Source organism: Ciona intestinalis, chromosome 2 (genome assembly GCF_000224145.3).
Source record: "Ciona intestinalis chromosome 2, KH, whole genome shotgun sequence".
Taxonomy (NCBI): Eukaryota; Metazoa; Chordata; class Ascidiacea; order Phlebobranchia; family Cionidae; genus Ciona; species Ciona intestinalis.
In genome coordinates, this window is record NC_020167.2 from 5,072,632 (window position 1) to 5,084,887 (window position 12,256).

The window sequence follows — 12,256 nt, forward strand, 5'->3', positions numbered from 1 at the left end:
TTTGTATTATTTTTAACATCAATATAAATAACAGTTAGGCATGAGATGGGATAAAACATGCTTCAGTGGTTCGCACCAGATTGAAAAGAGGTAGTTGTGGCATCAGTACCATACATAAAGTTTAATAGAGCTGGGAAAAGGTGAACTTTAAGAAAGGTTTATGAAAAAACAACAACCAAAGGCTATAAAACGCTGTTGTCGATTAAAACATTTGTGGATGAACAATCTTGAAACGTTGCTGGTGTACCAACGTCACAACGGGAGTGTCTACCGGACGTCTCAAAATTTTGATTGGTTCGGTTCATAGGCGTCATGGGCATACTACATGCGGTGCTGGGTCGCGTAGATGGTCGTGACGGTGTTCTTGTCACGGGAGCGCTCGACGTCTGGTACCGCAATGGCTGCAAACCAGGAGTGCTCATTCGGCGTGGAGTCGTGGCCACCATAGTTTGGTGCGGAGTTGCCGGTGGCGGTTGGCGTTGGTAAATTTGTTGAAATTGCTGCGGCTGCTGTTGTGATGTCGGGACCTGCACGTATAGCGCCTGTGTGACGTCAGATCTCTGCGACATTGTTGCGTAGTAAGCTGGGTGCTGGGCTCGCACCAACGTGACCCCTTCATCTCGTTGACTCAATGCTTCTGTTGGTACAATGCTGGTTGATGTATGGCGTGGCGTTATGTGGTTTAATGGCATCAACTCATGAGCATCATGTTCGCTCCGGACAGATTCACCTGGGTTGAAAAGCGGTGTTAAAAAAAGCTTAAACCAGAAAGTTTAATAAGCATAAATGGTGCTGAGACAAACCTTCTGCGCTTCTTCCTGATTCTGTCAACTTTCGAGCTCTAGGCTTGCGGTCTGGTGTCACAAACACATAAGTGTACAGCACAGCACCAACAGAGCAACCAATTATCGGCCCGGCAATGTAAACCTAAAAAATCATGTCATTTATACCTTGTTCTAAATATTTTCATGCTTACAATAACGCAACAATATATATTTAATCGTACATTAAAAAAATTCATAAAAAGAAGTTTAATATAAAGAAATGTAACTTGGGTTTCCTCTTGTGGCAGTTGTTATAACACAGCTTACCAGTTATCACGTATATTGGATAACAAGAGTAAGCATTTCAACACGTCTTTATCGGCAAACCTCTACTTACCCATAGATTAGTGTAGTACTTGGAAAGTAGGGCAGGTGGAAGCGATCTTACTGGATTCATGCTTGACCCGGTTAAACGACCCTGTCAAGATAAGACATGATAATCAACTATAGACAACCAGAACAGAGTTTCTAAGAACAGTACGCTATGATAAAGGTCTACCGAAAAACTTTTACTAATTAGCAATTATGAAAAAATGGGCACATAATACTGTGGGGTATGATGGGATACTTTTAGCACATGTTGTTCCGTATTTCCTAATCATGTGTAAAACAATTACCAATGTTATTTTTGAATTCGAAATGTTTTTAATTTACTACCAAACCAGACGAGAAAATAAAATAAACGTGTAGGCCTATTTTTTTCCTAACGTGTTTGACCCTGAACAGATTCACAAGACCCACGTGTAGCGTATACCCTTAACGACCACTGAAATGGATTCATAAAAAAAATGTTGCTATAGTGCTTCATGTTTTATTGGAAATGTATCTTATGAAAACTATAGGTCAGCCAGTTCGCCTAAATTGTGTATTCCCTTTAGAATGAAATGATATATTATTACTCGGTCTCCATTAGTTTTTCTCCAATCTTTGATTAAACTTTTTTTTAACTTACCGCCCACAAAGTGTTCGCGAGGTAAGCCATTCCCACAGGGATAGCGGACGATCCGAGTTGTGATTGGCTGGTCGCGTATGTTGCTAACCACGTGACGATGAGAACGACTGACTGTAAAACCTCGATTCCAAAACCCTGGAGAGGCTCCAGCCCTTCGTGAAGTCGAGATACGGCGTTCATTTGTTGATTTTCCGAAGGAAACATTCTGCCAAAACATATTAACGATGAAAATAACCAGCATTTAGCAATAGAACATGCATAGTAGGGTGGGGAAAAGATGAGACATCTTTTCATTCTATTTGTTTGTCCTATTTTGTAGTAAACAAAGAACATTCAACGAATTATAAAACCATATTCTCACGACTCCCATAGACCGTTGTTAATTGTTTAAAACACAATCAGTATATTTGTATATTATGAGCTAACGGTGTTCCATCTTACTCCACACTGTCCACAGTACTGTATTTTTAATTGTGAAGAAAATCTAAGTAGCAATATGATATGCTGACAACGTGTTCTAGGAAGACTTACAAACGATACACATTAGATGTTCAACGCCAAGGTTACGAATCGCTACAACCCTTGCTTTAACTAAATTTCCGAGACAACCATAAGTGGTTTGCATTGGAGCGAGGCAGTTTCGCTCTATTAGCGATACAACCGCAAACACGTCTTGCGGTTTGGCGCTAGGCAGCAGTGTTTAAAGTCGAATACCGTTTCCATGGACTGTAATTTCATCCGAAAAAACAACGTCAACTGCGAATGTGTTGCTTTTTTCGGTCGAAAATCAGCGTCAACTGTGGATGTGTTATTTTTAAAAGGGATGAAAATGGACCGACCCCGCACCTCGCCACAGAACCTTACCCATCTAGAATATACAATCCTAATATTAGTCTTTACCCATAGCAAAGTGCAGCGGCGGTAAAACTTCCACCAAGTTGAGCCAGGCAGAACACTGCAGCTTTGACCACGGTCATGTGACCGGCAATCACCATGGCAAAGGTCACCGCCGGGTTCATATGACCCCCACTGATCTTCTCGAAGCATTGAATTAACGTAGCATATGTCAGCGCGATCCCAACGCTTGTCTGTGACGAGAAAATGTTAAATTTTAAGTAGTACGTATTATATACACAAATATATATATAGATTAGACTGTGGGGTAGGATGGTTACCGTTCGCACATAATGTCCCATATTTCATATAATCGTGTTTTTAACAGTTTATATTGTTTTATAGTCGTAAGAATCTGGTTTATACTTTTGTAAAAACATTATTTGTTTGCTACCAAATGAGACAATTAAAGAGAGTAAAAACATAAACCATCCTACCCCTACCCACTTACTATATATTGGAACACAGAACGTACCTGCAACGGGTCAGAAGCATAGGAGATGAGTTGTTTCGATCGCGCGTCTAACGCGGTATTTGCTGCAAGAAAATATTGAAATTTATTTGACTAGCTGCTACGGTAGATTATTTAAGCAAGGTTGATAGAGATTTTACAGCTTTACTCTTTATTCGCGTGGTAGCCTAGGGCAACCAGCAGCAAGCCAAACATGAGACTTTGATGCTGTATATTAATAAATGAATGTAACTTACAAGTTACCATGTATGTTACTTTGTGGGTAATTCTTTGATTTTTTTATGTGTTTGTTTATATTGTACGGCTGACAAATTAGACAGTGCATAAAGGTGGCTGTACACAGTATATCCGGAACTCGTCCGTTTTGTCTGTTTTGTCCGATTTCACTGCCGCATGCGGAATTGGACATGGGTTTCCATACGACTTTGCATGCGAATTCGCACGTCGGATACTGTGTACAGCCACCTTAAGAGACCACTGGGTTATTATGCATAATAAACTTACCTGCAGTGGAAGGCGCCATCATATGGCTAAGACACACAATAAAAATAAAGATGAAAGTAGCAAGAAATTCAGCAGCTGATGACCTCCACAAGTCAACATCCGACAGTTGGCTCTTCACGCTCTGCAGCGCCCTCTTACGGCGGCTATGAAGCTTTGTTACGTCTTTCCGGTCGTTATTCATGACGACACTGCTGTGAAGGAGTGGTTAGTTTAAGTAACAAATGACTTCCAGAATTGAATCGTAATAATATTTGAACTAACGACAATACGTGGTATTTTATGAGTTGATTACAATAATTATCCACAATTTAACGTTTAGAATGCCTTAATAGTGGCAAAGATTAACGAACCGATTATGAACGTATTTAGTCCAATGTTGTTTGAAAAACAACGGGATTTCAATATACGATAATGTTAACGGATTTTAACGATCGCATACTAGTTAATAATTGACTTATACTATTTACCTCTTGTTATGACAAAACGACAAAACCGGATTTTCAGAAATAGGTAATCCAAGTCTTCAAAACAATAAAACAGATTCCGATCCACTTAATTTTCAAACGAAACAGTTTTCTAATCACTATGCCTGCAAAAACATGAGCAGATGACGATCAATGTAAAGAGTTACGAGTTAAACACCCGCTTAAAAACCGTGTCCACTTTTTAATCCAATAACCACCGCTTGTATCTGTGCACAATTACAATCTTCGGTAATGAAAGTAAAACAAACTCCTTACTGAAGAAAGAGAGGTTATTTTAATCGCCAGTTCTTACACGCGATTACACTAAGTGGCGTATGACCGAACATCGGCCAGTATTTTACTAAACGGACAAGGTAGAGACTCCTGTAATACTGCTATTTATAAAAGCATTCTTTTTTTGGAAAACATAACAACAAAACCTGCATATAAATAAAAATATGGTATGAATATATTAGCACATCACAATCTTATCGCATCTGTGGTTTGATGTCAATTTATCCATTCCCGTCTTCGTGACAAGGTTCGATCAAACATTGAAGTGTCAACAAACAAACCCTCCTTGCCCAACGAAGCGTGCAGACCCCCGCATCCGGGGTCCACATCTGCCGTGCCTGCGCATGCGCACTAGCACGCTTGCAAAGGTGCTGTTTCAACCCAGAGGTCACAAGAAGCAGTGGAGCGTGACCAGCAGCGGAAACCAACGAAAGTTATGAACATAAAGCTATGAGTTAAGTCACAGTGGAATTGGGTCTAACTATTCACATTGTGACGTAATGCCTAAACGTCCTTTGTTGGACAAGAATCCGAACTGGTTACCCCTTCAATTATTTCGAGAGTTAAATCCGGTCTTTAGGGTCATTTATACGATACGATAAAAGCCACGCGTTGACGGCCTTTGTTGGAAAACAATTAAACAATCAGGTATGTATCGCGTAACAATACAAAGCGCGTGTAACAAACGCCTCAAGCGAAGAGTTAAATTTCTTAAATTTTGATGTTTTGATACAGGAGCGGATTAACTCAGTGACGCTTTGCAACGACATACCGCACGTATTCGTTCATTTTCATAACCTACCGACGGTCTTTTCCTAAAACGAACAGTAATTCAAAACCGTGGCCAATTTTCATACCTAATACGGTTTTTTCAGAGATTTTTGCAACACAATACAAGCTCGTATTAACCGATCCCTATTACATATTATTACCGAAATCCCTTGTGTCTAACCCACTTATTACGACGGTAGGCAGGAATTTCATCCTTCCGTGTCACGCACTACTGACTGCAGATACGCTCGCTGACTACATACTTTCCTGGGGTTGTACGAAGTCAAAACGGTTCAAAATCGCCGGAGCGGTACAATAGATCTAAAGAATCGAGATTCTGTTTGATTGTCCGCCTATTGGAAAGAAAAGTTGCTCGTAAATGCAACAGCTCTAAACTGCATTTTTCAGACTTTTACCCCTGCGGAATTATATTTCTGTATTTTAACTTTAAAGAGAAACAAATCTACACACCTTTCTATACTTCTTTAAGAAGCTTATTCTGTAGGGGCTAGGGTAACATTACACACAAACCAAGCTTTCTTAAACTGAGACACTGTTTGCTTTCTACTACTTGAATCGTCGCGGTTTCTGGTGAGACAGTCGTTAAACAAAACCTTTACCAGACCCCGTCTTCTGGTTGGGCGAATGAATTTCGCAGCTTTCAATGCGTGCGAGAGAGAGCGCGTATAGCTCTGGAAAAAGAGAAAGGGCAGTAATAGAGATCGTATACGCACGGCCTTGAATAAACAGTCGCTGTTGGAATTTGGGATTAGACAGGAAATTGACAATTAAGTGGCTTCCGAACTCGAAACAACGGACATTCATGAAGGAAATGGGTTTCGCATGGCCAACTGCACCGTGCGTTGGCATTGAGATTATGTTTTGTGTACATGCCTTGATTCACACCTGTTTGGCAAAGTGGATAACAAATGACGTCACAATATAAGTTGTCCCCCAACGAAGCAGCGCAGCGTGTGAAACCCAATGATGGATAATCACATGATTTTTCTTGAATGGAAAATTAAATTTTCCGCTAAAATTTGAACATTTCTACTGTAGCTCCAGATTTAACGAAAAAAACAGCGAGGCTTGTTAAATTTCGCGCAATAAGTAACGTGACATTTGTGAAAAGTATCCAAAACGCCAGTTATTAAATTATCCTGAAGTTTTTGAACCAGCGTACTACCTTATCATAACTACGTACGTTCTCGTAGGCTTACGTTATTTGGCCATTTTGTAAAACCGTTAATTAAAAAATTAAACTTAAAAGAGTATAGGACTACAAAATTTTTAACAAAATTTAGAGTGAGTATGTGATCACGCTTGTTATAGATCAATCATTCGATTTAATCTTGTTTCCTATATGCTCGACCGGGTAGAGAGTTAACTGGGCCGGTTCCGCGAGTAATGTGACGGGCGACTACTGCATTATGCATTAGCATTGTGCGTGGGAACAAGACGCTTTCCTGTGACGTCACAAAGGCCCGTGTTCCCACGGTCCTGCAAATCCCAAAGGAGTGCTACACGATTGGTTGGTTTAGTCACGGGGGGCAATAGTTGGGTAAAATGGGACAAGCAGAAAAGATTGATAGCTCATGAAAACAAAAGTTCGCTAATCGATAAAGGAATTTGCATCAAAAAGCACCGAATCCGTTTTTAAACCACTCATCAAACGGCAATAAACAATGTACCAGATCGATGCGAAAGCGAGGACAACGCCGGATTAAATGAGATGCAATCTAAAGAACGTACGTTAACAGACATTATAAAATGGTCACTCAGATTTATATCCAGACATAGCGGAACTTTGAAAGCAAACAGTCTGTTTGTCCCAAATTGGACTTTCGTTTATCCTTTCGACATCAAAGAATATAAGCTATAACTTACTCCAAAATCGTGTGTTTATTAAACGCTACAATATAGTATAGGCTGGGGTAAGATGGTCCATGCTTACATTCTGTTTTACCATGCTATTTGCTGATAAACAAATAATATTTACAGAGTTACATAAACATACCATCATAACTCTAAAACAGCGTAGCTGGTTGTTAAAAACACAGTTAGGAAATACGGGTTATCACGTGCTAACGGCATCCATCCTATTCTATAGCTTTATTATGCCATTGCATGGTAGGGTGGAAGAAGATCGGACACCTTCAACACATAATATCCAAATATCCGCCTGATTGGGTTTTAAACAATTAACAATAGTCTATGAGAGTCGTGACGATATTTACGGTTGTAAAATTCTTTGATTTTCTGTATAATACCAAGTGCGATGAAAAATTAAATTAAAAGGTGTCCGGTGTCCCATCTTTCCCCACCCTACTATATATTTAATCGGCTCTCGCTTGACCTGATAAACCATGAAACTGTCCGCTGCTATCAGTTCATCAGCACAGGTCGGTTCCCACACCAAAGGCCTCTGTCCACTATTAATCATCGCATTAACTGGATGTTTAGCGGGCGCGAAATTGCCGTGAAAATTGCCACGACAGATCGAGCAAGTGGACCGAAGACAACCGGTTTCAACCAGTTCATTCAGGTCACCGAGCCGGACCGAGAAATTGAAAATTTATGCGAAGTCGAATTCAGTTAACAGTTATTGAATTTCAAAACAACTCGTTTAATAGATGTAATTGAATTAATTAATAAGGCGCGAACTAATCGGTCTAACTTTTTCATTGTCGAATTTTCATCGTACAATCTCTGTACACATATGCTGGGACTGTATAACGTTTTAGTCATATTGCCTGTTTGAAACTGACTGGTGTTTACACTCGCTTATACTTAGCAGTGACTTGACTGATCTGCAAACGCTTTCTGTTTCTGCTGTATCGACTCCACGGCCATTCCTGGAATGCTACATTCCATCACTGAGCTAAATACAAATCCATGCACCCCGTCGTTACGGGCGCGAACGTATTTTTACAAGGGGAACAAAAGTCATCCACTTACACCACGGGACCGGCCAGCGGGAGGTGTCAATCAAGTGACGTCACAGCAGGGGCTCTGCATAGCGTGAGTTCAATTAGGTTCAAAAACAAACAAAGCACCTACGTAGTGAAAGTCGTGCCAATGACCTGATATTAGACAATTCACGTTTTTACGAATGCTGTTTAATAATTCAAACACTCTCGCAGTAGAAAAAATGGCCGTGCCTCCTCACAGGTTAGCGGTAATGGTCCCACGCTCTAGTCTAAACCAAACGCTGATTAAAAATGCATCAGTCATGCGGTACTGTTATACATATGGCGTATACATTAGAAAATGCCTAAAACGGTAAATTTACTACAAGCATGGATATTTCTTATCTAAAAAAAACATACTTTCTTCCAGTCATAATAGCGAATCAAATAATAAGTATTCTGGTTTTAAAAACTTAACTATAAGATGAACTCTATAATATACTGTCTCCAGCTTTAATGTCCTCGAATCAGGTTTGAATGCAACCACCTTTACACACTGTGTTCTATTTTTATCTGAGATTGTAAAAGTTTCATTCGATTGCTTTTTGTCCTCGCAATCGATTACCTTGCAATCATTTCGCAAGGAAGACAATGCATTGGTGCTGCGGGCGATCTTTATCTGAGCGACCTTCGTTTGTTGTATTTACAATTGGTGCTTTAAAAACGTCACTAACACGAATTAATCTGTTTACTCGTTTGAAAGCTGTAATAGCAGTTTGTTTGTTGAAATGTTGACAACTTTGCAACAAATACGAAAACACCACACAGACAACAAACAGTTTAAAATATAACTTGGGGAATAAATGTAAGGCAACAAAAAGTTAACTTAAACTTGTAAATCCCAAAACATTCTTCGTGTTATCGGGTTCCTCGCTTTGTTACAACTATATATGTGTGTACATTTGTCAAACGTACACATCTATATTTATTCCAGGCACAAATGTATTTTGGTACAAATGGTTAGATAATAACAACAGAACACTTATTTTACAGCTAATTAATGTTGGGTGATATATTTGCGTACGCCCGTACGGTGTTGTCTGCCTTGTAAACAGTATGGTATAATTACTAAAAATAAATGAAATTGGATTATTATTACTATATACTCAGTTAGTTTGTTAATATTTTCCATTTGGGTTTTGGTTATACGTTACTATAGCGACCGAAGGTTGGTTTAGCAACCGCTTTTTTTTTCTCACACCTTTTCTGGAGTAGTTTGACCGTAACGTCTTTTATAACTATACCGTGGTTGCCAAAATCCGTTACTTTGTTGTTTTAGCTAATTTGACTTTCGCTACTGTATCCGAAGAGATATTTTTCACATTTAAACATATAGTTTTTCACTTTACGTAGCTAAATAATACAAATAAATCAATCACATCGACTCAATGGTAATTATATGCTGTTCTTGTTCAATAGTTTGTACACTAACACTTTTCAACAATATACCATTTATTACAATGCAACTATAGACCCGCCGCTGTTGAGAAAATACACAATTAAGAAGAACAATTGTACAGATTAACGTGTTGAATCTGTTACACTATCATAAACATCATTTTTTTTTAATTTAAGACTCCTCGGGTGCTGAGTCGGTACTCGGATATAAAATTCTGCTCAACACTTGGAACTGCGGTTCTAAATCATCGTTGTCGAAATAAATCTTCCCATCTTTCCCGCGGATCGTAGCTCTAAAAAACAAAAAAAACTTCTGAAAATGCATGTAGAGTGTTGAAAATAAGTTTATGCTTTGTAAAGCGGTATATTGTTAAATAAGGGTAATACTTGCTTTTGCAAGGCGGGGCAAAATGGGACATGTGGATACAATGGGATTTAATAATAAACAAATAAAAATATTAAATTATTATTTTTGGACAATACTCTCGCTATGCTGTAGCCTATAAAGCGCATGCTAAGGCTATTAACGTGAATGGTATAAACTTTTAAAAGTAGGTGTTAAATTATGGGAGAATATGTTCTTTAAGTGTCCCAATTTCCCCACAGTAACACGTGTGTGTGATGTGCATATTTACAGTAAACGTATTTTCAGTCCCCAGAAATACTTCTACGTTAGAAAAAGTCCATGTTAAACAGCTGATGTTTTTAATAAATAATAAACTACCTTATAACAACCCCTCCGCAGGTGGGCGCCACCCATTTCATGGTCCAGCGCTTCTTATTTACTTTATTATCAGCGTATATCATCTGGGTACAATTGGCAAGCATTTTCGTTCCCAGGCGTGCATTTTTCTTATTACTCTTCTTCACAAAACGGCCCAAACCGCAAGAGACGTTAAACGAACACATGCAGTCGGAGGTTTGTTCTTCCACCGGATCGAGGAGCAAGTAAAACCCACGCATTCGACCCTCTGTTTTCGACCTCACTTTAACTGAAACTGTCAAGTAGGATATTTAACTCATATTGTGGACGTTGGCGTTTTCTTAAGTTAATATATATTTTGGACGTTTTCTTAAGTTAATCATATTTTGGACGTTTTTTCAAGTTACAGGACTGTGGCAAAAAGCAACAACGAAACTTTCTATACCGTAGGGGTGGGGGAAGATCGGACGCATCTTATAGCACATAATATCCAAATATGCTGATCGTGTTTTAAACAATTAACAGCAGTCTAGGGGACTCCCAAGGATACGGTTTTGTAACTTTTTGAATGACCTTTGTTTACTAAAAAAAAGGGACGAGAAAAAAGAATGAAAAGGTGTTCCATCTTCTCCCACCCTACTATAATGTACGCCAGAGAAAGATAGTTCATGTTTTTATTCTTTTATCGATTAAGTAGTGAACAAAGAATATTTACAGAATTATACAATAGTATTCTCACCACTCGAAAAAGGCATTTTAAATGTTAACAAAACAATCCGGAAATATGGAAAACTAGATGCTAAGGGTATCCATCTTACCCCACACTACCGTATGTAAAAAACATTGTCATTGAAACCGACCGCAACTCATTATAACAAATACTTCATCATTAAATAGTATCTATAGTTGTGCGGTATTAGTACCGCCGTCGAGCATCGAACCCGGCACACCTTGGTTTCGATGCATGCGACTAAACCAGTGAGCCACGGCGCCGGAAGACCTATCATGCAGCATCGACAAAGAGTGTTGTTTTAACAACTTACCCTTATGAGCTCGACCCGGTATGTACCGGTTATTTGAGTCTAAGCCCTCGACTACAAGCTCAAATTTAGCTCGGTATCCTGGTATTATGCCTGGTAGCAACCAATTGTCGCCAGTGGCAGCATTCCATACAAAGGGAAGTTCACACGAGGATTGAGATTGTCCTGTGATTTAATATTGTTAGGACCAACAACTGGTAAGTGAATAAAAACAATGTGTAATGTCTAGCAATGCGCATACAGCTTTAAACAAATAACAATTCGTTGTAATCTGCTATAATCGCAGCATAAATAGAGTATGGGGTCGGGGGAGACGGAACACCTTTAACACATAATATTAAAATATCCTGATTGTGTTTTAAAAAATTGACAACGGTCTATGGAAGTCGTGAGAACGCGGTTTTAAAAACCTTTGAATGTTCTTTGTTTACTACCAAATGGGACGAGAAAAAGGTGACCCATCTCCCCCCACTCTATTATATATTCGTCTGTCAACAAATATATTTTTTCTTAAATCTAACGCATTTAAAATGTTGTAAATGTTTTTCTGTGCAAATGATGGGCAAAATGACGTAAAAGAAAGAAGCTAAATATTGCTTACCTTGAACGGGATATAAGAAAATGCAACTATACGCAAAAATGACGATAAATTGCAAAGTTTCCATGCTGCTGCTTCGACTACTATCTGTTCTGATTACACCTAGGCTACCTACAGAACTTACACAAGTTAAGTAACTTTAAACGGTTAAGCAAGATAAACTGCACGGATGACAAAACACCAGGAATGTAGCGGTTTCTGGGAAAGTGAAACGAACCAAGAAGCAGCAGCAGTTTCACGAAAAAACAGCAGAAGCTGCTTCGCGGCCTACTAGGGACACGCCTTATAAGGCCTTTTGTATGTAATATAAACTGTTTCTCTATTATATGCTGCTAACATATATACAAAACTTAACTGCTGCTACCGATTCGTA

At 39.0% G+C, this 12,256-nt stretch overlaps 2 protein-coding genes across 3 annotated transcripts; both read right to left on the minus strand.

The window, feature by feature from the left end:
* Positions 1–141: 141 nt before the first annotated feature.
* On the minus strand, positions 142–4,481 carry LOC100180853 (lens fiber major intrinsic protein-like). 2 transcript variants are annotated; one of them, XM_018817713.2, is made up of 8 exons: positions 4,114–4,481; positions 3,647–3,837; positions 3,146–3,207; positions 2,677–2,864; positions 1,777–1,981; positions 1,162–1,242; positions 804–927; positions 142–730 (listed from the first exon to the last, which is right to left on the minus strand). In XM_018817713.2, the coding sequence occupies exons 2-8, from the start codon at positions 3,825–3,827 to the stop codon at positions 183–185; spliced, it is 1,389 nt and encodes a 462-aa protein (XP_018673258.1). In that variant the 5' UTR covers positions 3,828–3,837; positions 4,114–4,481; the 3' UTR covers positions 142–182. The 2 variants fall into 2 exon arrangements, with proteins under 2 accessions (XP_018673258.1, XP_002124819.1); XM_002124783.4 differs by having other exon boundaries at positions 3,647–3,834; positions 4,114–4,477.
* Positions 4,482–9,533: 5,052 nt separating this feature from the next.
* Positions 9,534–12,238, minus strand: LOC100179570. Its single transcript, XM_002120569.5, has 4 exons — positions 11,887–12,238; positions 11,289–11,450; positions 10,267–10,540; positions 9,534–9,835 (listed from the first exon to the last, which is right to left on the minus strand). The coding sequence occupies exons 1-4, from the start codon at positions 11,948–11,950 to the stop codon at positions 9,715–9,717; spliced, it is 621 nt and encodes a 206-aa protein (XP_002120605.1). The 5' UTR covers positions 11,951–12,238; the 3' UTR covers positions 9,534–9,714.
* Positions 12,239–12,256: the final 18 nt, after the last annotated feature.

What these genes read in the sequence shown, in the direction of transcription:
- LOC100180853 (XM_018817713.2), bottom strand. Translation starts at nt 3,827, where the DNA reads ATGAATAACGACCGGAAAGACGTAACAAAGCTTCATAGCCGCCGTAAG. An exon ending in TCGCGAACACTTTGTGGGCG is followed by an intron (nt 1,243 to 1,776) that starts GTAAGTTAAAAA and finishes TTATCTTGACAG; the next exon opens with GGTCGTTTAACCGGGTCAAG. An exon ending in ATCAGGAAGAAGCGCAGAAG is followed by an intron (nt 731 to 803) that starts GTTTGTCTCAGC and finishes TTTTCAACCCAG; the next exon opens with GTGAATCTGTCCGGAGCGAA.
- LOC100179570 (XM_002120569.5), bottom strand. Translation starts at nt 11,950, where the DNA reads ATGGAAACTTTGCAATTTATCGTCATTTTTGCGTATAGTTGCATTTTC. An exon ending in TTTCTTATATCCCGTTCAAG is followed by an intron (nt 11,451 to 11,886) that starts GTAAGCAATATT and finishes ATTAAATCACAG; the next exon opens with GACAATCTCAATCCTCGTGT. An exon ending in ACCGGGTCGAGCTCATAAGG is followed by an intron (nt 10,541 to 11,288) that starts GTAAGTTGTTAA and finishes CCTACTTGACAG; the next exon opens with TTTCAGTTAAAGTGAGGTCG.